The 26,517-nt window shown below is 38.9% G+C and overlaps 1 protein-coding gene across 1 annotated transcript in view; it reads left to right on the top strand.

Moving 5' to 3' along the window:
* The window catches only part of LOC122076366 (peroxisome biogenesis protein 5-like), a 31,126-nt gene that overhangs the window by 4,152 nt on the left and 457 nt on the right, over positions 1 to 26,517 (top strand). Inside the window, exons 6-12 of the mRNA XM_042641668.1 lie at positions 418 to 540; positions 858 to 1,028; positions 1,314 to 1,507; positions 15,889 to 16,135; positions 25,341 to 25,425; positions 26,198 to 26,307; positions 26,495 to 26,515. Of these exons, the coding sequence (XP_042497602.1) occupies positions 418 to 540; positions 858 to 1,028; positions 1,314 to 1,507; positions 15,889 to 16,135; positions 25,341 to 25,425; positions 26,198 to 26,307; positions 26,495 to 26,515 (951 nt within the window). The remainder of the gene's footprint in view (positions 1 to 417; positions 541 to 857; positions 1,029 to 1,313; positions 1,508 to 15,888; positions 16,136 to 25,340; positions 25,426 to 26,197; positions 26,308 to 26,494; positions 26,516 to 26,517) is intronic.

Genomic DNA, 26,517 nt, shown 5'->3' with positions numbered 1-26,517 from the left:
AGAAGGGTTGGGGGAGGAGGATGGATGGAGGGTAAAAGAGGAAGGGGTGGCAGGAGGTTCAGCGAGAAGGTTGCCGACGGCGGTGGCTGTCGGGGAAGGGGGGTCGGTCATCTTCGGAGCTGATTTGAAAAGTCTGAAAGACCAAAAAAAAAAAAAAAAAAAACTCATGGAATAGACAAAGATTCCATTGTCAAGCATATAGGTAGCAAGTTGACAGTATTTAGTCTGCGCCTTCTATTTTTTCTGATGAATTTCATAAATTGATTTTAATGAATGTCCTATCTGTTTTAGAAAGGTTATTTTGTTAAATTACTTAATTTTGAATGAAATAAAAGATTCATTGTCATAGATTCCCTGACACTTCACATAACTGCTAGTATTATGAGATGTTCTCATGATACTCGTTTTACTTTGCAGGAACAGTATCAAATTACGTCTGTGGGTAAAATGAGAAGTGAAAACATATCAAGTATGGCAGCAATAGAGCAGACCCATATGCTTGCACATACATTAGCTCAGAATGAGGACCCAAAGTTTCAGGTATATATTCTTTGTCAATACTTGGCTTTTTCAAAGCATGGAATCCTTTCATTATTTATAGTTTTCTTTTTGTTTCCCACCCCTTATTTATCTGGATGTGCATTCAAATGGTTTTCCATATGCCTATTGTGAGGGTTATTGACCTGAAACTCCTGTAGAGATGATGCAGAGTCATGTAGTATGCATATGATCCGTTGGTGGCTGGACTAACTATATGCCTACTAGATCTACATTATTACGGGGTGCAACCGAGCTCCTGAGCCTCTTCACAAGTGTTTTAGCTCAAACAATTTGTTTATTGTTTTAAATGATTGCAGAATTCGAAGTTCCTTCAGTTTGTCTCTAAGATGAGCCGTGGTGAACTTATCGTTGATGACAATCAAGTAAAACAAGCTGGGTTGTCTGCCTCCGGTGATTGGGTTGAGGAATATCAAGAGCACTACAATGGGATTTCTAATTCATGGGCTGACCAGCTTGTACGTGATGAGGCAAGTAAATAAATTGTGAAGCTGTTAGTTCACCTTTTTTTGGATTATTTTAATCTATATCTTGTAAGCTTGTTGCTGTAAGTTTTTTTTTCCCCCCCTCCTATTGTTAGAATCCGAGTCATTCGAGTCTAGTGATGATCGGTTTTGATTAATACTCTTACATAATGGAACTACATGTTCTAAAACAGAAAGAGAGTCAGGAGTTTGAGTTCAAGAGACTGGCCTGATGATAGCTAGTTCTTTACCGTACAAATTGGTTGGTATCTTATTTTTCTTTTTATTCAGATTCATCATGGAACTGATAGATGGGTGAATGAGTTCACTACTGAACAAAAGCGAGGTGGATCACTTGATGATGAGTGGGTCAACGAGTTTTCCAAGTTGCATGTTCAGGATTGGGCAGAAGAATTTGAGCATCAAGTTCGTGAAGGAGCTTTGGAGGGGGAATCAGCTGATAACTGGGCAAATGCGTATAACGAGTAAGTTTTGTCAATCCTTCACCAGATTTTTTATAATGTGTCTTGTTTCACCACTAAGGCCTTTTCTAGTTGGTGCTGCCATTTTCTGCCATTGAATTCTGTAAATACTAATTCATATCTGCGTGATTGGAAAGCCTTTGGAAGTGAATATTTCCTTGATGCATTCCCAGAGCGATCTTCTAACATTTTAAACATGTAATGATCTAAAGTAGGAAGTCGAATTCAATTGTTGTTCTGCTCTTCTTTTGTGCGTGGAGAATCCCTTGCTTGTCAGTAGGTATTTATACACTATTGAAAATTATAGAGCTTGAATTTGAAGACCTATTCCCCTAGAGGAATGTCAATTGTTTGTATTTTTTCCCAAAACTTTTCATTTTTATATTCAGTGTTTGATTACTTCCCAATTGGAGTTGAGGCTCTCTCTTTGAAGATGCAGCATGTCATAAGTTTTTTGTTGGTGGATTGGTGGAAGATCTCAATTTAAACTTTGACCCCAACACCCCCCTCCCCAAAAAAAAAGAAAGATACAAAGCTATTTTCTAGAAGTAACAAAGGATTAGGAATTAATTTTTTATCCCACACAAAATGGCAATCAACCTTAATGTGTTTAGTCCACTCATGAAAAACAGGATTGCTGACAATGTAGACATATCAATAGGCTTGGTAGTGGGAAAACCAAGTCCATGAAGAAAATATTTAAACGACATCAACTCACTAGCACTATGGGCCATAGCCCTATATTCAGCTTCAACTACTGGGCTGTGCCTCTTTCCTCTTTACCTCTTTACCTCTTTACTCATATTTCTTTTCTCATCTCTCCCCTCCTCCACTCCTGTTTGGACTTTTTCTTTTCTGTTTTGTATGGATCCATGTAGCCAACCCCATTAAGTTGGGATAAGGCTGAGTTTGTTGTTGTTGGTTTAAGGGTGATGCAGGCGAACCACAGAAAAGGGCTTATTTTAGTTGAAATAAGTGGTTTGGGTTATATGTAGTAGGCCTTTGGTCCAATGGGTTTTCATTTAATAGGGCATTGTATGAACCCATATTATGGGTAGCGAAATACGAATACGAGTTCTATTTTTTTTATCCTTTAGGAGAAGTAGGAGTGTAGGATATCTTTACTGCTTAAACCATGGTTCTACAATGAGGTTTGAGTTTTCTAGAGATTTTAGTTGCCCTCGTCAAATTGCTAGCATTGGCTTGGTTTCCTCTCCTGATTTGTTTGCCAATTTCCTATTAATTCCCTGGTCTTGTCTATTGGTTTTTCTTCTTCTTCTTTGACCATCCATGTTTCTAGGTATTGTGTAGCATACATAGTTTGAAATTTTGGGTTTTGGTCAGGTTTTGACTGAACCTGTACCATTTTGGCTGCAAGTTTTGGTTGATCATTTCAGTGGTCAAATGGCCTATTTTGGCCTAAACTTCAGGAAATCCCTAATTCAGAATCTTTTAACGTATTGGAACCTTTAGATTGTAAAATAACACACCCAAAATGTTTGTTTGGTTTTGGACCCTGGATTGCTAGTGTACGCCGTACCATGTTGTATAGTTTCTTTAATATAACCTATTCTACACATAATTTACTAGTTAAACACACAAAATTTGATTAAAACAACTCAAATGTGCATTATGAATGAAGAAAAACCATTTAATAGTACACTTACAAGTAGTCAAGTACAAATTTGCAAATGTCCTAGAAAACTATTTTAGTACCACATAGAGTTCCAAAGAGCCTCAAAACTGCAAGGAGATTGCTCTCGACGACGGAACCTTTCCTATGACCCCTATAACAAAAGACGACCATGTCATGGTATGCTTGAAGAAATGCTCGAAGTCCAACACAATAGCCTGATGTGTCATTGTCAACATACTCTAGGTAATCCAACCTAGAATATAGATCACTGTACCAGGAAGATGATGCAAATGTGGACCTACTGTAGTTGCTTGGTGGACCGGGCTAATATAATTGCTGGGGGGCTTCGGTATGAGAAGATGTTATCCATAAATAAAGATCCACCATGTTAATGGCCCTCATACGCAGCAGGGAATGAAGAAGACGGCATATACTTGCTCATAACCATAACCACCTTACCCACCATACGCAGCAGTGGATTACTCTCTGGAAAATGAGGGTGCAGGCCACCTTATTATCTATCCATAACCACCATATCTGCTACTCTCCTCCATGCTTAGGCCTCCTGATGCAGATAAGTCACTTAATGGGCTTATATTTATTGCAAATGAGCTTTGGGTTGGGTTATATATGTGTTGGGCCTTTGATCCCATGGGTTTTCTTTGTAATGAACCACTTTCATGGGGGCCTAAAATATAGGTAGAAAGTAGGAAAACGGGATTTAATTCATTAGTTTAGTTAGAGTCCTATTTTGAGTCTATTTCTTTTGTTGTTTCAGTTTTCTAGTCAGTTTAGGTTTCCTGATTAGTTAAGGATTGGGTTAGGCCTTTCTTTTTTAGTGTTTGAGTCAGTTTTGAGTCTTCTATATAAGTTTTTAAGGGGTTACAACATTGAACACGAATTCATGACTGAAAAAAAAAGATGGCTTATGTTGTGCTGTGGGATGCAGTTGGGTGAGATGCCCATTCACTAGTTCTTCTTCCCCCTTCTCGACCCTCCATCGAATTCTCTTTCTTTTCTTATTTTCCTTTTATTTATTTGCTGTGAGAGAGTGTTTGAGAGCTAGAGCCAAGCCTATTGGAGTACAACTTCTCTATTCAGCTAGAATTTCAGATCCTGCCTGGGATTAGGAGCACTTGTGATTCTAGTCTTACATTACCTCCAATTATTCTAGACAAACTTGGAATATCTATCTCAATGCTATCATTCTCAGCATCCGGTTTGAACCGTTGGCGTGGGCATCTCGAGTAGCCTAAATGTGTGGGGAAATGTGCATCATGGTCGGCATCCTATGTGGCATGATCAAATTTAGTCTCTTCTATGAATTAGATGGGCTTTGGCTCAGGCTCCACCTCCACCTGGTCATACCCACTCAAGTCTGTTTCTATTATGAGATTCGAAGTTTCTTTTTATTTGCTTCTACCTATCCTCTATTCTAGCTAAGTCGCATGGTAGAGCAGACATTCTCCCTAAAATCTGATCTTCTAAATTATAGAAATTTTCCCCCTATTATTTCTGTTACCTTATTTAAACATCAGCAGCAGTTTCTGTTATTTCCTTGTTAGCTCGTCAGTTTGGGCCCTACCTCTACCGTAATTTGAAGTGGTCACTTTACTTGAAATCCTAAATTAGGGTGGGTGTGAGTGGCAGTATTAAAGGGCGAGTCGATGAAGAAAATATGAGGAGTAAGGTAAAATAATCTTTTGTTTTGAAATCCCTAAAATTATTTTCATTCAGGTGATTTTAGCAACATTCGCACATTTTAAAATAAGTTTGACCGAAGCATGACTATGTTATTATAACTCAGATTTAAGTAATCTTAGACTTGTTGGAAAGCTGGTTTTATGTTATACTTAATACAAAAAATCTCATGTAAAAATAAAAATCATTTGACCAGTCAAACTTATTATAGAACAAGGGCATTTCTCTAAAATGTTGATTCTTTATAACATAATGTTGATTTTTTATGATTTTATGTGGCTAAACGTTGATTTTTAATGACTTGATGTGGCTTAATGTTGATTTTGTATGATATAAGGTATATATTGATAGAGGGCCGGTAGGGGTAGGGAAGAATTTCCTGAGATGTGTCTCAGAGTTGCAGGGGAGGGGGAAAATCGCACTAAGACGGGGGGAGAAGAATCACACACATAGCCCTTAGGCTCTCAACACTCAAAACTCAATTCATCATTCTATTCTCTAATTAAACGATTACATGCATTTAAATAGTAAAAGAAACCCAACATTAAAAAGGAAACGTACTCTAATTTGGAAACTCAAATTACTTGGAAACTAAATCCTAGTAGCTATCACCTACCTAAGTTACTGAAATAAAAGATTGCAGGAGAATAAAAATAAAATCCTAAAAGATCCTACTGGTCAAAGACTCAATATGAGTCCGGTTCATCGTTCACTGGATACCCAAATGGGTATGGGCTGCTCCATGGGTGCATATCTACATCAATTCCCCCGATGTTGAGAAAAACTTGTCCACGATTTTTGTAGAACGGGAGAATTAACACCAATTGATCAACATTCATCCTTGCCTGTATGAAATCACGATCGAATGTTATGAAATCTACGACGCAAAGTTCTTTGGTGTAGTAGTGACTCGAAAAAATAAAATCGATCAGTTCACTAATGAGATCAATTGATTTAAATTTTTCCACAAGTTGATCTTCAACTTCCAATGGTGTCATATCATCTTCTACCACCGGTGATTCATCTTCTGGTTCGTCTACCTGTTGTTCAACGGCTGAGATCACATAGTTGAAGGTAAAGTGTGTTATGGATTTGATTTCCGTGCAATGTCGTTGAGCCTCATCGAGCTTCTCTATTATCAATTGCATTTGTTGACGAATATTCGCTAAAAGATTGAGATCCATTGGCCAATTTTTTTTTCCTTTATTTTTTTTTTTTCAAGGGAGGGCAGAATTGTAAATAGATGAAGTTCACTTTAAGTCACCAAGGGATGTCACGTGTGGGTCAGGGATATAGTTGGAAATAAGGGAAAAATATGGGGATAAAGAGTTAAAGACAAACAGAAGGGCAAAGTGGGGAAATCCAACAAATTGAAGAGAGTAAGAGAGAAAAGGGTTATCAGGGGTGGGGTTTGGGATTACCGAAGAGAAACAATCGACCGAAGGCTCTTCTTAGAGACAGAATCAGCAGCGGGAGTCGGCTCCAAGCAAGAGAGAGGCTCGCGATGGCTTTGCAGGTATGTGGTCCTTTCTCTCTCTTCTTGACTTCTCTTTCTTCTTCTTCTTCTTCTTCTTCTTCTTCTTCTTTCTTCTCGTCTGTTTTTTCCTTTTTTTCCTTTTTTTCTTCTGCTTCTTCTTTCTTCTCTTCTTCTGCTTCTTCTTTTTTCTTCTAGCTTCTATCTCTCCCTCTTCTCGACTTTTCGTGCTTCTCGGTTCTTTTTTTTTTTCTTTTTTCTTTGCTGTTGGACACAGAGAGGAGGCGGCGGCTGCTGTCGGAAGGGAAAAAAATGAAAGAGGAGGCGGCGGCTTGTCGGAAGGGAAAAAAAATGAAAGAGGCGGAGCAGGGTTCTAGAATTTTTTTTTTGCTGCCGGAAGGAACAGAGAAGGCGGAGGGTGGGATTTTTTTTTTTCACTGTGTTCTCGGTATCGGTGGAATCCGACACAGAGAATGGGAAGAGAAGAAGAAAGATGGGGAAGGAATAGGATCCTTCGGCTCTGATACCAATTGATAGAGGGCCGGTAGGGGTAGGGAAGAATTTCCTGAGATGTGTCTCAGAGTTGCAGGGGAGGGGGAAAATCGCACTAAGACGGGGGGAGAAGAATCACACACATAGCCCTTAGGCTCTCAACACTCAAAACTCAATTCATCATTCTATTCTCTAATTAAACGATTACATGCATTTAAATAGTAAAAGGAACCCAACATTAAAAAGGAAACGTACTCTAATTTGGAAACTCAAATTACTTGGAAACTAAATCCTAGTAGCTATCACCTACCTAAGTTACTGAAATAAAAGATTGCAGGAGAATAAAAATAAAATCCTAAAAGATCCTACTGGTCAAAGACTCAATATGAGTCCGGTTCATCGTTCACTGGATACCCAAATGGGTATGGGCTGCTCCATGGGTGCATATCTACATCATATATAGCTTACTAAATAATGTTAGAAAAGTTAACATGCATGCCTTGAGGATAGTGTCACTACTTGGATGGAACCGCCTAGACACTCTACTTGGAATTGAGTCACTATTTCGAGTGTTGATTAATTGAGTCACTAGACTCACTACTGTTGAGTGTTGATATATAATTGTTGATGATGTAATATTTTTATTTATTCTGGATCATTTGGATTATGTCTTATGTTTTGATGTAGATTGTAGACTATATATAGTTATTATGTAGTATAGTTTCATAATTTAAGTTAACAAGTCAGTGTAATGATTATCGAACCTTTGGTTCACCACACCAGTAAGACTTTGTTTTTTTTACTTTTTTTGTTTTTTTGTTTTTTTGTTTTTTTTATGAAACTAATGATGTGAATGTGTTAGAAATGTTTAAAATAGGATGTACACAAAAAATAAACAAAAAAAAAAAAAACATTGTTTGGGGGTCGAAACCTAAGTTTCCACCATACCAGGGTATGCTTGAAATTTCTCAGGTTTCGACCGAAATTTCGCTCTCCCTAGGGGTCGAAACCCGATACCGTGAACCTTGGCAGTTATATATTTTTGGGAAGACAACTGATTTGCTGTTGACACAGTTAATCTTGGTACCTATTAATCAATTCTTTCCCTAAATGTAGATTAAATTTCTGAAACAATATCAAATACATGCAACCATTACTAGGAACAAAAGAGAAGAAGAAAGAAGAGGAGGAAGAAGAAGGGGAGAGAGAGAGAGAGAGAGAGAGAGAGAGAGAGAGAACCGGGCTCACGGTTGTCAGAATGACGAACTGTGAGACCTATGATGCTATATATTATGATAAATAACAATTACTGGTATATCCTTAACACCTAAACAGTACATAAACAAATATAAAACCTAGAACTATATCGCCAAAGTAACCTCCTGTTGTTACACTAACACAATAACCATACTAACAATCTAATTAATACTCCCCCTCAAGTTGGAGCATATACATCACCCATACCCATATTGGAACAGCGTTTCTTGAAAGCAGGACTAAACAAAGGCTTGGTGAACATATCGCCTCATTGATCTGCATAGGAAACAAACGGAGTATCAATCAACTTCCTCATTACTATTTACTGCGTCCCTCACAAACTCAAAGTAACAGTAAGCTTCAATGTGTTTTGTCCTTTCATGAAACAGCTGATTGTTGATAATATAGATAGCAACTTGATTATCATAGAACATCTTCATAGGCTTAGTAATTGAAAACCCTAACTCTTGAAGCAATGATATTAGCCACATTAACTTGGTTGTTGTATAAGCCATAGCCCTATACTTAGCTTCAACACTGGATCTAGCCACAATCATTTGTTTCTTGCTTCTCCACGTGAAAAGATTGCCACCAAAGAATGTACAATAACTTGTGATAGATATCCTATCACTGTCGGCAGCGTCTCAGTTGGCATCAGAATATCCAACCAAATCAGTATGCTGATGTCAGTAAATGAGTCCCTATCCTGGAGCAGTCTTAAGATAATCTAAAATTTGACATGTTGCCTCCTAGTAAGTCTTTGTAGGTGACTCCATACACTGATTATAACTTCAACAACAAAGGAGATGTCAGGTCTAGTAATAGTAAGGTAAATGAGTTTCCCTACTAATCTCCTGTGTTAGTGCTTGTCATCAAATTTTTCACCATCATTTGTCCCAAACTTTTGGTGTGGATCTATAGGTGTATCAACTGATTTAAAAGCAAGCATACCAGTCTCAGTCAAAAGGTTTAACAAATATTTTCTCTATGATAGACTAATCCCTTTTTTACTTCAAAGCACTTCAATACGAAGAAAATACCTAAGGATACCCAAGTTTTTAATATGAAAATGCTGACATAGATAATCTTTCACCTTTATAATTCCAAATGCATCATCCCCATATATGATAATATGACATACACAACCAATACAATCACTCTAGAATCTCGACGACGAACAAATATAGAATGATCATAATAACATTGTGAGAATCGGCACCATGTAACAATCAAAATGAACTTACCAAACCAGGCTCTAGGTGATTGTTTTAGACTATAAATTGCCTTGTGTAAGTTGCAAACTCTTCGAGCATTATCCCCTTGAGTAACATAACTGAGGTTGCTCCATATACCCCTCATGTAAATCACTATATAAGAAAGCATTCTTGTTATCTAATTGATATAATGCCCAATCATAATTCACAACGAAAGGAATTGACACACGAACGGAACTGAGCTGAGAAACATGACAGAAAGTCTCAAAAGTAATCCACAACATAGGTTTGAATATAAACCTTTGCACCCGAACGAGCTTTTAGCCGTTCATCAGAGCCATCTAAATTGTACTTTATACAAGGCCTCACGATGGGCTTTAGGAATAGTGTGGGTAGATAAGGACAAGGCAAATTTATGCAGATGAAAGGTGAGAAAAGAAGCAAAATTTTCTATAGGCTATGGAGACAGAGATTTTTTAGTGCAGGAGCGGGTACCTTTGCGAAGAGCAACAAGTCATCAGGAGATAAGGAGGAAGCAAAAACTTCAATTGGGGATCAAACCGTGCAGTGGGATATGAGCAAGAACCAAACCAGGCTATACTTGCTTCTTACGCTGCTGATACACTTCGAATAGTGCTGGAAAGGTGGTAGTGGGAACACCAGCCAAGGGCAATAGAGCAGGAATAGGTGGGGAGCTAACAACATCTATGGTAGGATAATTACTAATGTCATGAAAGTATGGAGTATTCTAAAAAAGAAGTACATTGGCATTGACTAACTGTCGTTGAGTAATAGGATCATTACATTTATACCCTTTCTTAGTTCTAGAATAATCTAGAAATCACACTGAATAGCTCAGAGAGATAAATTATCAACTTGAGGTTGCAAATTATGAGCCAAGCACGTGCATCGAAAAAACCCAAGGCAACAAAGAAAACAAAGGTGAATTTAGAAACACAATAAAAAGAGTGGATCGGTTATCAAGAATAGAAGAAGGCATCCGGTTAATCAAATAACATGCTATTAAGACAACATCACACCAGAAACATTTTGGCACATGCATATGAATAATAAGCGTCCGAGCAATTTCTAATCAATGTCTACTTTTTCTTTTAGTGAACCCATTTTGTTGAGGGGTACAAAACAACTTGTTTTGATGAATCATGCCATGGTTAGAATAGAAAGTAGATATTTGTTGTAGTGTGGATTTAAGGGCATTATTAGGCCGGAATTTTTTTCAATGGAAATTTCAAATTGGGTAATTTCTTAATAAAAATCCTTAAAAACATAAAGGAGTTCGGAACGATCTTTCAACATATACAAACATGTCAGAAGGAAATGATCGTCCACAAAAGTGACAAAATAAGAAAAACCTTACCGATGTTTGACAGGACATGGACCCCAAATATCTAAACGCACTAAAGAAAATAAAGGACATCTAGACACATTACGAGGAGGAAAAGAGGACCGATGATGTTTGAATGCTTCCCAAGCTCACATGCTTCACACTTGAGGTGAGACAAATTTGCAACTTGGAACCATATGTTAGAGTTTTGACAAGGATAAATGTCCCAACCGAAAAAGCAATTTGTTGTAATATGGGTACAAGGGCTAATTAGTCTTTTGTCATTAAGGGTATTCTTGTATGTTTTGCTATTCTAAAACATTCTCGTCCATTATAAATAAAGTGGGGCTGCTGTCATATTCTTACAAGCCTTTTATTCCATTAGTTTCATCATGATATCAAAGCAGAGATCCCTTTATGGGTTTTTTACCTAATGCCCTAGCCCTAGTGCCACTGCCCCTCTTGCCTTCTCTCGCATCTCTCTCTCTCTCTACTGATCAAAAGTGAGGGGAAATGTTATACCTAGAAGAGAAGACTCAGGATCAGGAAGTAATGGAGTAGCAACATAGTTGTCACAGCGACAAGGCGAACCAAGGCGGTGGAGGGTTGTCTAAGCGCTTAGGCGATAAGGCGCACGCCTTGAGGCAAACAAGGCGACCAATTGTTATTTTTCCTATTTTCTAACATTATTTAGTAAGCTATATATATATATCTTGTATCATAAAAAATCAAGATTAAGCAGCATCAAGTTATTAAAAATCAACATTTAGCCATATTAAATTATAAAAAATTAACATTAAGTCATATTAAGTTATAAAAAATCAAAATTTAGAGAGATGCTCTGGTTCTATAACAAGTTTGACTGGTCAAATGATATTATTTTTACATGAGACCTTTTGTATCAGTTATAATATAAAACCAGCTTTCCAACAAGTCTAAGATTACTTAAATCTAAGTTGTAATGACAAAGTTATGCTCCGGTCAAACTTATTTTTAAGTGCGCGAATGCTGTTAAAATTGCCTGAATGAAAATAATTTTATGGATATTGAAACAAAAAATTATTTTACTGGACTTTTGGTTTTTAGCAATGTTTTAACATGATAGAATTTATAAAATTTTCATAATTGAGAAAAACTCCAGCATTTAAAAGTTGAAATTGCCCCTATAACCAAAATCCAGTTTTTCTTCTTGGACTGGGGGGTTGACTTTTTATCCTTTTGGAATTTGATTTTTAAACTATTTTTATTGGATTCAAATAGGGGGTATTTGCTTATTTATGAATAATATCTTAAGTAAATGAAATAACAAATAGTCGCCTAGGCGTCGCCTGGACGCCTTGACAACTATGAATAGCAGTGGTTGTATGAGTGGTAGTTTTAGTTCTCCTTTTTTCTTTAGAGAATACCTATATAATTGAACCATCTTGTGTTTTCTGCTGAATCTGTGGCTCCCCCTAAATGGGAGCCTCCTGCTCCTGAATTGATGGCTCCCCCTGAACAGTAACCGTTGGGCCAATGGGAACCTCTAAACTAGTAGTTTTTATTTTAGTGTCCCCCTGAGTAGCACCATCATCTATGGTAAGGTATAAAGGACAATCAAAGGTAGGAATCTGAATCACCTCTTCACTAACAGAGAACTCCCCCTGAAGAGGTGGAAAGTAAGCCTCAATCTCACGAAATATCACATCTATAGAAATAAAGGGCCGTTGAGAAGATGGATGATAGCACCGGAATCCCTTTTGAGTGGGAGAATAGGCCACAAAAATACACTTGAGTCCACGATGATCAAGCTTTTCTGCAGACACAACCAAAGATCTTGGGAGGAACAACAAAACTACGAGACCCAGATAACAACTCAATGGGAGACTTCAAAACCAAGCACCTGTGAAGGCATCCTATTGATGAGATAGGCAGCAGTGAGAACAGCATCACTCCAATAGGGAGCAGGGAGCAGGGACCCGCATCTTAAACATCAAGGAGCGAGCAACCTCAAGTAGATGACGATTCTTGCGTTCAGTCACACCATTCTGCTCCGGAGTAACCACACAACTAGTCTGATGGTTTATCCCATGATCAACCAAGAAAGACTGAAGGGAGCCATCCATATATTCCTTCCCATTGTCAGTTCGCAGTATCTTGATTTTAACATCAAACTGGGTCCTAATAAGGCAATAAAATTCCTGAAAGCACTGAAAAACTCACTCTTATAATGTAATAAATAAATCCAAGTAGAACGAGTATTGTAATTAATAAAAGTAACAAACCAATGATGGCCAAAAACAGAGACACGACGGGCCGGTCCCCAAACATCAGAATGAATTAAAGCAAAAGGAACAATACTTCTATTATCAGAGAGAAGATAAACATTTTGAGTTTGTTTTGCCAAAACACACGCATCACAAATAAATTGGTCCATAGTACAGTGTTTAATTAATGCTGGAAATAAACTAGATAAAGTGCTCCATAGGGGGTGACCCAGACGACAATGCCAACCCAAAAGTTTGGAGAGTGCCAAAGCAGATGAAGTGTGTAGGGCCCGTGAGGGACCAGTGTTCAGGTAATAGAGACCACCACTCATTCTACCATTGCAATCGTTGCCCTCGTCACCAAGTTCTGAAGCACATAGAGAGTAGGAAAGAATGTGACTTTACACTTTACAGTTAAAATCCTTAATAATACTACCAATGTACAGTAAATTAGTAGAAAACTTAGGAACATGTAACATAAAGGACAATGATTATGAATGAGAACACTGAATGGAACCCTACCCAACAGTAGGTGAAAGGGAACCATCAGGCACACGAACTTTGGTATTATCTAAAGAGGGACAATAGGTAGAAAAGGTGTGTAAACTGGTTATGTGATCAAAAGCCCCAGAGTCAATTATCCAGGACTGGGAGGCTACATATGCACTATGACCACAAACTATGGTATCTGAGTGGGCTGAGTAGGAGGTAGTGATTGTAGGGTAGAGATGAGGCAACAACAACAGTAGATGATCCCATCTGTGTCAACATACGACGAAGCATAGCCATTTCGTCAGTAGAGAAGGATGTGCCTGTAGTAGTGGAGCTATCAGAATTAACTATTGTCTCGGATTGATTTTCCTGGGTGTTCTTCCCACGACCCTGATTACACCCACGAGAATTGGTAGGACGTCCATGCAGCTTCCACCAAGTTTCCCTTATGTGACCTCCTTGCCACAATAGCCACATCTGACAACCGGTTTGTCAGAAGAGGACGAAGTAGCAGTATGGGAACCCGTACCAGTAGCGGAAACCAGAGTGGATTGATCCTGAGAAACATGTTGGAGCATCTCAGATCGACGTTGTTCCTCAGCCTGTATGATGGAATATGCTTCCTTAAGGGGGTGATGGATCACGATTAAACACATTAGCCCTAATCTGATCATATTCCACATTTAGACTGGCCAAGAAATTATAAATGCGGAACTCTTCCTCACGCTTTTTAAACCCGACAACATCAGACTCACAAACAGGTTGATAAGTCTCATAATAGTCAATCTCATTGCACATACCCTATAGATTAGAGTAATATTGAGCCACAGAAATCTCCTTCTGAGTAGCCTGATGGACCTCTTCCTCAGTTCAAAACATTGGGCACACTTGCCCACGTGGGAATAGGTGGCCTTGGTGGCCTTCCAGATCTTAGCAGCAGAATCAAGTAATAGATATGTCCGAGCAATAGAAGATGACAGAATTAATAAGGTAGGACATTACCATCCAGTTGGCAGCGCCCATTTATCCTAAGCAGAACTTGCAGTAGTAGGACATTTTAAAGTTCCTGTGAGGAACCCAACATAACCACGACCAGCAATCAACCGGTAGTAAGACCAAGACCGATCAGATAGTTGCTCCCATCCAACTTGATGGTGCTAGTAGGGAAGAGAGGATAGTCATGACTTGAGGAACGACCCCTTACTTCCTAAGTAACTGATATCTCAAAATCCTCAGATGCCATGGGTGCAGATTCAACACACAATTACAAGAGAGGACGACCAATCCAAAGCTAATCAAGCATTAGGTCGAGCATAAGTGACGGGAAGACAAAGGCCCCCAGTGGGAGAACAGTAGAACACTCACCACTGAAGAAGAGAGCATAGGAGAGGCAAAAGTGCCCCCTTTATATATATATAGATATTCCTAGCGCATGGGTTGGGTAAGTCGGTGGTCTAGGATTAAAGTAGGGTACCTCAAGTTAGGTGGTCAGGTAATAGTCGAGTGGGGCTGGGATTATAGGTGGTCTGGTTAGGTTTAGAAATTTTATAGAATACTGGTTGTTGCAGGAACTCGTGGCGAGGATGGAGATCAGCAGAGGCGAGATGTTTGGGGGATCTGCTCTGGTTGTTTCAGAAGGTCGCAGCGAGGATGGAGATCGGCGAGATGAGTGGTTGTAAGATGAAGCAGAGGCGAGATGTTTTGGGGTATTTTGCAGAGGTGGAATGTTGCAGGTGAGCGATGGTTTCAGGCGATGAAGGGAATGGTTGCAGTCGATCAAAGGTTTCAGGCGAGGAAGGGGATGGTTGTAGGTCGAGATGTTGTAGGTGATCGGTTGAAGGTTGAAGATGATTGGTTGAGGGTTTCAGGCATGGTATTGTGCGATAAGGAGCAGCGGCGTTGGTTTGAAGGTATTTCCAGTGGTGGGTGAGGGCATAGGATTTGGCTGCGACTGTGAGGGCTAGGAAGATGTAGAGGAGTAGGAAGAGGGGATGGATTTGGACATCAGACATGCTCTGATACCATGAAGAATTGGGGAAAAATAGACTTGTACCTTAATGAGCACAGTCCTTCCTTTATTTATAGAAAATAATAGTCCTAGTTCTTACATGAATCTAAGTAGTCCAAGTCCAAGTAGTCCTAATTACACTATTATCCAACAAGTATTGACTCAAGGATTGTAAAATGCTAACAGCTTTCTTTTGGTAGACAAGACAACTCAATTTTTCTCTCGTTATTTTTTTCCTTGCCAGGTTGATTTAATCTGCTTATTGAATGATATTTCTTGTCCTTTTATCAGATTTTTTTTTCTTTATTCGTCTTGAACTCCTGATATGATTGTAGTGATTCTAATTAATCCCTAAAACCTTCATGACTTTATATTTCAAATGATGACATTGTTAAAGAACTTTAAATGTATGCTGTAGTGTCTACACTCTTAGGTTTGGATAGTACATGCAAACACTATTTGACCTTTATATTTTGGTGGTATTTCCTTGAATCTGTTTGTCTTTCTTATAAAAAATAGGTTCCTAAATGAGAAAATAGATGACACGCAACGGTCAGATACTTCACGAGGGGTATACGTTTTTTCTGATATGAACCCTTACGTTGGTCATCCCAATCCCTTGAAAGAAGGGCAGGAGCTGTTTCGTAAAGGGCTACTGAGTGAAGCTGTTCTTGCTTTAGAGGCTGAAGTTCTGAAGAACCCTGATAATGCTGAAGGTTGGAGATTGCTTGGAATAACACATGCTGAGAATGATGATGACCAACAGGTTATATGCCTGTAATTTGTTATATGATTGTAGAAACTACTGTCAGACCTGTTTTTCCTTGACTTTCTGAACAGTTTCTTGCTTCCTTTTATAAATATTATTGATAAAGATTTTTTCTTCATACCTTATTATGTTGTGATTCTCGTATTCCTCTCTCTCTCTCTCTCTCTCTCTCTCTCCCTCTACACATATGCAGAGACATATGCTCAAACTGACATCCTATGCTCTTAATGGGGAGAATTTAATCATTCATGTTGCAAATTTACTTTACCAATGCCAGGGATGAGAAATACTTTACTACACTCGGCTAACAATGGTGAATTCCACTTTGTTGAGGTTCTGAATCTCTTTCCACACTGAAAAGTCTTTGATTAAACTGGCACAACTGCTTGGATGTGCTGTAATTTTATATTTTCTTGTCATATGAAGCATGATCTTGGTACAGATAAATTTGCAGATCTCAAAAAATCTTCTAATTCCAGGAATAAGTACTTTTCCCCCCCAACACATTGTGATGCGAGATGAAGTTGCAGCTATCAAAAGTGTTTCTATGCGTGATAATTAATTCTGTGTTACATGTTTACTAAAGCTGGAGCAGTTCACTGGAGGACCCTGCCTTTCTGTCCATTTGGTGGTGTGTTAACCACTTCACCTGCTGAGCTTGAAATTTGAAAGAAATTGGAAGAACTGAATACTCCTTGTACTCAGCAAAGATTCATAGCCTTTTGATTTATTGGAAGCTTCAGTCAGTTTATTTTTGTTAAGTGTTATTAGGTGTTACGAGTATTCTAAGGGCATCTTTTGTAGTATGTAGTGAGTTATGGGTAGAGTTGTCATTAGTTGGTTTAATTTGTGTCGCCTTATTTGTAATTGCGCACGAGTTAAATTTATATACATAATGGGGGCATCTTACACGTTATTTTTTCTTCCTTTTTTTTTTTTGGGGTGGATATTCATTACCAAAAGGGAAGGAAATACGCTTCATTTGAATATGGTTAATGGCAGCACCAAAGGCAAGCTTGCCCACTGCATCACAGATTGATTTACCAACGGAAGTTATATCCACATTCCCTCTGTAATAGAAGGATACTTTGGCTTCTTGGCCAACATTTTTCTAGGACCCCTTTCCAAAAATATTGCATTGTGAGGCAGTCAGAGAAGGGGAGACAATGATCTGATGGTGAATGAGGAAAGACTGCTTTGGCAAGCAGTTAGAAAGAGCCTGCTAGTCAGTAAAATTATGAAGACAGATATAACTCTTGAGCCAAACAAGCCTGCACTAAGGAGACAAAGGTCTATAAGATCAAATGAAGTTCCAAGCTGCTTTGGAGCTGAAAAGGCCGGAAGAAGATGCAGTCCAAACCACATTGTCTCCCTTACCATGAGGTCTTCTTCTAATGGGGGCAAGGCATTCCACACAACTGATAGCAAGGGAGAGGAAGATGTCACCGGGGGGGGGGGGGGGGGGATCGCCTTGACTAATGATATCTGTAACCATAGACCACTTAGGAACGCCTAAACTGTAGATGGCTCTAGTACTAACATAGTGGAGGAGAACACCTATAAGGTGCCAATAATCTAACCCATATGCTTTTCCTCTTAGCCACATGCTTCCAGATCAGCTTGAGAATACTAGCTGAATTAACTTCTTTGATTCTTCGCAAGCCAAGACCTCCTTCATCCTTGGGAAGGCGAAGATAAGGTGGGGAATCTAGAGGATTTAGATCATTTCCTAAGGCAGGCGTAAGGGACTACAACTCCTTGATGGTGAATTGGGGCGTAAGATGACTGGAGGACTCATCTGATCAACTCCAAGCGACCGACATAAGAGAGAAGCTTGCCTTTCCAAAGATGAAGTTTCTTATGAATGGGATCTATCATAGGAGTTTAGTGATGAGCAGTCAACCTGGCTGGAATCAAAGACGAGCTAAAAAACTTGACTGAAAGGTGTCTTATGTGGAACCCTGTTTTCTCAATCAAACTGGCCTTGTTAGCATCAAAGACCCTACGGAAAACAAGAGAGATTTGGAGGGGTTAATATGGAGGCCCGACAACTCCTCCAAATGTTGTAAACAAGACATAACGATCTCAAGAGAGACAATATTAGCTTTGGAGAAGATCATGCAATCATCTGCAAAGGCGAGCTAGGAGAGCTTAAGAACCTTGCACTTTGGAATGGGAGAGGTAAACTGCTGATCTGTACAACACTGGATGCTTTTGGAGAGAACTCTCGGAAAGATGTAGTGATGGATCTAATTGATGAACACTGGTGGGAAGGCCATCTTAAGCAAAACCTTAGAAATAAAGTCCCACCTCAAGGAGTCAAAGGCTTTGTGGGTGTCAATTTTCATAAGGGCCGCAGGGAATGGGATTTATGTCAAAGCCTCTAACTATCTCGTTGCATCAGAGGATATTATTCGAGATACTCCTTCCAGCAATGAAAGTCAACTAATTGTCTTTGAAAAGAGAGTTAACCACCAACTTAAGCCTATTGGCAAGGACTTTGGAAATAAAATTGTATAAGAGGTTGGATAAAGAGATGGGGCTGAAGTCGGACATAACAAAACTTACAGAAGCACCTTCCTTCTTGGGGATGAGACAAAGGAAGCTGTGATTGATCCCCTTCATCTGGATGGGTTTGAAGAAACTCTTGATGACCTTAATGTGGTTTTTTTTAATAATATCCCAAGAGGACAAAAATCCCATGTGACCGCGAGCCTTATGAGAGACGACAATAGCTAAAATTTCTTCCTCAAAGGGGATGATAACCTGTAGGGTACTCTTAAAGTGACTGGGATTGAACTTGTTGAGCAGATTCTCCGGGATAGGCTCGGTTGGTTCTATGGTTGATGGCCTGAACATCTCCATTAAGTAGCCAACTAGCTCTAATTTATTATCATCAACTTGGTGGAGGGAGGAATCATCTCTAGCAACAAGCATGGGGATTTCTTCCCTTATTTTATCTACCGACGATCCCTTTTTCTCTCCACCTTGCTATGTCATCGACTAATTTATTATGGATATAATTTATTTATGAATTTTAATCTGAAAATCAAATTTTTTGCTCTTACATTTATTCTCCTGAAATCTTATCATTAGTTCTGAGATCATATATGAAGAATTGGGGAAATATGGACTTGTGCAATAATGAGCATAGTCCTCTATTTATGGCAAAACAAGTAGTCCCTGAGGGCTTAAGGGTCCGTTTGGATATAACCCCTAAAACCCATTATTATAATAATGTATTATTCAACACTCTCCCTCAAGTTGGTGTATGGATATCATAAATACCTAACTTGGACAAAATAAAGTAAAAAGATTTACAACTAAGTCCCTTTGTGAGAACATCTGCTAATTGATCTTCACTCCGCGCAAAAGGAATACAGATAAGTCCTTGCTCTAATTTCTCCTTGATGAAATGCCTATTGATCTCGACATGCTTAGTATGATCATGCTGAACAGGGTTGTGTGTAATGCTAATGGCCAGCTTATTATCACAATATAGAAACATTGGCATCTGGATGGACACACCCAGGTCATGAAGAGTCTCTGCAACCAAAGTAGCTCACAAATCCCATGCGCCATAGCTCAACATTTTGCCTCTGCACTCAACAAGGATTAAAGTATCGGTATCGGTCGGCCAAAATTAAGATACGTATCGGAGTGTATCGTATCGTATCGGAGATACGCTAAGAGACACTAAAGATACCCACATAAATGGATAGGAAACATTTTCTTAAACACTTTTGCATAAAAAATTTATAAAAAAAAGCTATTGATAACATGTATTATGCATAAACACTAAATTGAGGGTATTGCACTAAGAATTCAAGGTTTGTAGTTTTCCCATAAATGTAAAATACTTGTTTCCAACCTTGATTTCTACTTTAGTTTGTGAGAAATATGGCTAGCAACAACTTTGGAACAAAAACCCCTCAAAAAATCGTGTTTTCTAAAAAATTACCCATCTTGGCCATTATATGACCGTAGCGCACTTTATCAGTACATACCGATACTCACCGATACGTACCGATCGATACGTACCGATCGATACATACCGATACTCACTGATACGTACCGATACTCACCGATACGTACCGATCGATACATACCAAAACATACATTTCACCTCGATTTTATATTTTCTATAGAGTCGGATCGGTGCATATCATATCGTATCGATGTGTATCAGTGGTGTATTGATGCATATCGGTATGTATCGTAGGATATATATTGATACGAAAGGATTTTAAAAATTTCATGTATCGTATCGGTCAGCTAAATTTAAGATACGTATCGGAGGGTATTGTATCGGTATCGGAGATACTTTAAACCATGGCACTCGATCGAGCCACAAATGAGTGACTGACTGCTTTACCATGCCACGTAACCAAGTTACCACCAACAAATTTACAATAGCTAGTATTAGAGCGACGATCATTTGGGAACCTGCCCAATCAGCATCAGTGTATGCCTCAATCCTCATATGATTTGTAGGAGAGGATAAAATGCCGTTTCCTGGGGCAGTCTTCAAGTACCTAAGGATTCAGTTCACAACATCCATATCTGAGGAATAGGGATTATGCATGTCCTGACTCACCAAACTTACTGCATTAGCTATATCTAGTCTTGTGTGGGATAGATATATGAGTCTTCCAACTAACCTTTGATACCGACCTTTATCAACATGTTCACCTTCCTTGCTTTTGAGATGAGAGTTAGCCTCAATAGGAGTGTCCAGGGGTTTACATCCTAACATACGAGTCTCTGAGTCTCTGAGTCTCTGAGTCTCTGAGAGGAGGTTCAATGTATACTCTCTCTGAGAGGGAACAATACCCTTGGTTGTTTTTTCCACCTAAATACCAAGAAAGTATTTCATCCTTCCTAGGTCCTTGATCTCAAACTCCTTACCAAGATAGGCTTTGAGTTTAGAGATTTCATCTGTATCGTTGCCAATAACAACAATATCATCCACTTATACTATCAACACTGTGATATGATCACCCACCCTTTTGATTAATAGAGAATGATCAGCATTACTCTAAGTAAAGCCAACTGCTATCATAGCTTTATGAAAGCCACCAAAGCATGCCCTGGGAGAGATTGCTTTAATCCATACAAAGCTCTCTTCAGTCTACACACCTTGCCTTGTGTTTCTGGACTAGAGTATCGTGGTGGAATGCCAATATACACTTCTTCAGTCACCTCTCCATAAAGAAAGACATTTTTTACATCTAATTGTTGTAACTCCCATCCTCGGTTCACTACATAGGAGATGATAACTCGATCTGTATTCATTTTTACACAAGGGCAAAAGTCTCTTAGTAGTCAATTCCATAAGTCTGAGTAAAACCCTTTGCCACCAGTCTTGCCTTGTACTGATCCATAGTCCCATTAGCATTATGCTGGACCGTGAACACATTTGCAGCCTTCTGGTCGCTTTTACAGGGGAAGAACAACCATATCCCATGTGCTATTCTTGTGAAGAGCTCTCATCTCCTCATTCATTGTCTCCTTTTACTTAGATTTTGCATTGCCTCTTGCTAGGTTTTAGGAGTAGAAACAGAGGACAAGGAAGATACAAATGCACGATATGATAGGTAAAGAGCATTATATGACACCATGTTGGAAATAAGATGCTGGGTACAAGTCCTATTACCTTTTCTATAAGCAATAGGAACATTAAGAGATTGATCAGAAGTAAGAGAAAAGTATACCTGGGAGAGAAGATCGGGATGAGGAAGTGATGGAGTAGCACTGGTAGGTGTGAGTGGTAGTCAGTTCTCCTTTTTTTTTTTTTTTTTTTGCGAAAGAGTACCTGTATCACTGGACCATCCTATGTTTTTTTTTGAATATGTTGCTCCCCTTGAATGGGAGCCTCCTACTCCTGAATTGATGGCTCCTTCTGAATAGTAACCCCTGGACCAATGGGAGCCTCTAATCAATAATCTTTTTTTTTTAGTATTCCTTTTAGTAGCACCATCATCTATGGTAAGGAAAGGACAATAAAAAATAGGAATCTGAATCACCTCTTCACTACCAGATGACTCCCCTTGAAGAGGTGGAATGTATGCCGTAGTCTCACCAAAGATCACATCTATGGACACAGAGTGTTGAGAAGGTTGATGATAGCACCAGTATCCCTTCTGAGTGGGAGAATAGCCCACAAAATTACACCGGAGTCCACGATGGTCTAGCTTGCCTGGAAGCTGATGACTACAAACGAAGCAAACACAACCAAACACCTTAGGAAGAATAACAAAAGTGTGAGACCCAGATAGTAACTCAATGGGGCTTTTAAAACTAAGTACATGTGAAGGCATCATATTGATGAGTAGGCAGCAGTAAAGACAACCTCGCTCAAATTGGGAGTAGGGACCTGCATCTTAAACATCAAGGAGCGAGCAACCATAAGTAAATGACGCTTCTTTCTTTCAGCCACCCTATTCTACTCTGGGATAACCACACAACTAGTCTGATGGAGGTTCCCATGATCAACTAAGTAGGACTGAAAGGAACCATCCATGTATTCCTTCCCATTATCAGTATGTAGGATCTTGATTTTAGCATCAAACTGGGTACGAACCATGTAATGAAATTTCCAAAAGCACTAAAAAAAAGGAACAATACTATTATCAGAAAATGGATAAACATTCTGAGTTTGTTTTACCAAGCATCACAAATAAATTGGTCCATAGTACAATGTCTAACTAATATCGGAAATAATCTAGATAAAGTGCCCTATGGGGGTTGACCTAGACGACGATGCCAACCCAAAAGTTTTGAGAGTGCCAAGTCAGATGAATTATGCAGAGCCCGTGAGGGACCAATGTCCAAGGAATAGAGACCACCACTCATTCTATCATTGCCAATTGTTGCCCTCGTCACCAAGTCCTGAAACACAGTGAGTAGGAAAGAATGTGACTTTACTGTTCAAATCCTTAGTTATACTACCAATTGACAGTAAATTAGTAGAAAACTTAGGAACATGTAACATAGAGGACAATGATAACAAAGGAGAGCACTAAATGGAACCCGATTCAACAATAGGTGAAAGGCAACCATCAACAACACGAACTTTGGTATTATTTGAAGAGGGACAATAGGTAGAAAAAAAGGTGTGCAAACCGGCCATGTGATCAGTAACCCCAGAGTCAATTATCCAGGACTAGGAGGAAATATATGCACTATGGCCACAAACTATAGTACCTGAGTGGGTTGAGTGGGAGGCAGTGATTGTTGGTAGGGAGGAGGCAGCAGCAGCAGCAGCAGTAGAGGATCCCATCTGAGTCAACATACGATGAAGCATAGCCATATCGTCAGTAGAGAAGGAGGCACCTGTATACTGTAGTAGCGGAGCTATCAGAGTTAGATGTAGTCTTGGACTACTTTTCTTGGGTGTTCTTCCCACGACCCTGATTACACCCATGAGAATTGGCAGGATGTCCATGAAGCTTCCAACAAGTCTCCTTAGCGTAATGCTCCTTGCCACAATAGTCACATTTGACAACCGGCTTGTCGAAAGAGGATGAAGTAGTAGTCCGGGAACCTGTACCAGTAGCAGAAACCAGAGTGGATCAATCCTGAGAAATAGGCTGTAACATCTCAGATTGACGTTGTTTCTTAGCTTGAATGATGTAGTAGGCTTCCTCAAGGGTAGGTGAAGAATCACGATTAAGCACATTAGCGCTAATCTGGTCATTTTCCACATTGAGACTGGCCAAAAAATCATAAACATGGAGCTCCTCCTCACGTTTCTTAAACCCAACAATATCAGTTTCACAAACATGTTGATAGGTCTCATAATAATCAATCTCATTTCACATATACTGTGCTCGTTTTCCCACGTGGGAATAGGTGGCCTTAGCGGCTTTCCATATTTTAGCAGTTGAATCAAATAACAGATATCTCTGAGCAATAGAAGGGGACATAGAATTAATAATATAGGACATTACCATGAACTTGGGGAAATATGGATTTGTGCACAAGGGAAATATGGACTTGTGCAATAATGTGCACAGTCCTCCGCTATTTATAGAAAAATAAGTAGTCCTAAGGGCTTAAGGGTCCGTTTGGATATAACCCCTAAAACCCATTATACAATAATGCATTATTCAACAATATCTGACAAAATCTAGCATTCAGATTATAATCTTCTTCCTCCAATCCTTATGTGAGCTTATCACTTGCAGATCCAACGATCGGGGATCTTGGAGATATCTGTATCTTATCAAAAGGGGCTACGATTCTTGTGGTGTGAGGGAGTCTCTCTCTCTCTCTCTCTCTCTCTCTCTTGGAGGATGAGATCTGCAAACTCCAGTCAGATGATTTGGCTAGGGGTGGATTGGGTAGACAGTGTCTGGATACACGCTGTTATCATGTGATGTAGTTTCCCTTGTGGGGTGCTTGCATTTGGTCCTTGTTGTTGTTGTTGTTGTTGTACTCTATCTCCTTTCTTTTTCTTTTTTAATAAGCCCCCCCCCCCCTTTTTAAAAATAAAAAGTCCAATCTGTATTATTGATCTTTTGAAATATGATCTTCATAGCTGCATATCTATGACCAAGGGTATGTTCTTAGATATTAAGGTTGCAGGGGTGGTATCATGCATTTAGATATTTTACTTTTAGCTTGCCATGTGAATTGTCACTCTGTCCCACAGTGACTGTCCCCTTGGAAAAAGCCCAAGTTTAAGGGGTGGTTAAAAAATTTAATATCCCTTATATTTCACTATCTCCCTTCCATTACTTATCTAAACTCTTTTCAAGCTGGCTGATAAATGGATGTGCTAATTGATGCAAGAGGGAGAACAGTAAAAATATAAGTTATTACTTAATTGGTGTGATGGACAAACAATTTGGGTTCAGCCAAAAATGAGAAGCATGATTGTCTTTGCAAGATGGATGGAGTATAGTGATGTCTGTGATTCTTGTCTAAGGGAAAAAATGAGAAGCATGATTGTCTTTGCAAGATGGATGGAGTATAGTGATGTCTGTGATTCTTGTCTAAGAAACTTGAACATTTCTAGATTTTGTGTGTTCTCATTTCGTATCTTTGTAGCACTTAAAAAGTAACTCACCAAAAAAAAAAAAAAACACTTAAAAAGTATGGACAATGACGTATTTTTCGATGTTGGGATTGGTGGCTGTACAAATACTGTTTTAAGTGTTATTCTAGATTCTTCTAAGATATTTTTCCATTCCTGCAGGCTATTGCATCCATGATGCGTGCACAGGAGGTGGATCCAACAAATTTGGAGGTGCTTCTTGCTCTGGGTGTCAGTCATACTAATGGTATGTGACCCACCTCTTCATCTTAATGGTCCTTGACTTGACACAATTTAACAAGCCTTGCCCAGCTAGTAAGATTAGCCAAACAAATCCTTTTCCACCAAACACTAAGTTAAGGCCATATCTGCTGTTAATTCGCAAGACTCATGTCTTTCCTCACCAATTCAACCCAGGTCATTTATTACTGCTTCCCACTAGCGCATTCCTTTGTTTTTAGTCATGGCCAAGCCATCTCAATTTACCTTTTTCATTTGTCCCTACCCCTTTCGGGTGCTCTTTTTTTTTTTTTTTTCTAATTCTATCATTCACATTATTGCCATTCATCAATTGCAACATTCTCATCTCAATTACATTTTTTTTTTTATTTATTGCCAACATTAAGCTCCATACATAGTTACTGGATCCAAGGATGTATTAAAAAGTTTACTCATGTGTTTATGAGGGAATGGGTTGATCAGACCACCTTGGAAGAACTCTATTTCTGTTCAATTTCTCCCTTTTATTATTGCATTTGCACTATGAAAGTAATAATTTTCAATCTGGGGTATATAACTATCCTAATTTCTCTAAAGTAGCATTTCTTACTGATACTGAACTTATCTCATGGGCTACTAGCCTGCTATGTCTAAACGCATCTTTTTTGGTTTTTGTGAATATTTTTTTGCATCCTCAAAACATGGTTTTAGATCGGTAGGTGAAGATTTTTTTTTTTTTCCCCCAAATGTGAGGTTCTATGAATGACAAACAAACAACTAGTTCTATTCCCAAATTACAGAGTTGGAGCAGGCAGCGGCACTTAAATATCTTTATAGATGGCTTCAACATCATCCGAAGTATGGAACGCTCGCTCCCTTAGAGAAGTCGGATTCTCTGTATTATGCTGATGTGAGACTTCACTTTAGATTATATGCTAGTATATTTCTTTCTATTAACCTGTTTCTGTTCTCATCACTAAGCAGCTTGTTGCAGATGCATTTTTTGGCCTCTTCTGTGACATGTCTTGATACTTTAGTCAGAGTAGAGTTGGAGAAAATCATGTCTGGATCCCTTTTGATGAATTTACAATTTGCAGGTTGTTAGGTTATTCAATGAAGC

This window comes from Macadamia integrifolia, chromosome 4, assembly GCF_013358625.1.
Source record: "Macadamia integrifolia cultivar HAES 741 chromosome 4, SCU_Mint_v3, whole genome shotgun sequence".
In the NCBI taxonomy this organism is placed as follows: domain Eukaryota; kingdom Viridiplantae; phylum Streptophyta; class Magnoliopsida; order Proteales; family Proteaceae; genus Macadamia; species Macadamia integrifolia.
Note: the sequence above shows the minus strand (reverse complement) of the source record. Positions and strands in the feature narration are given on the sequence as shown.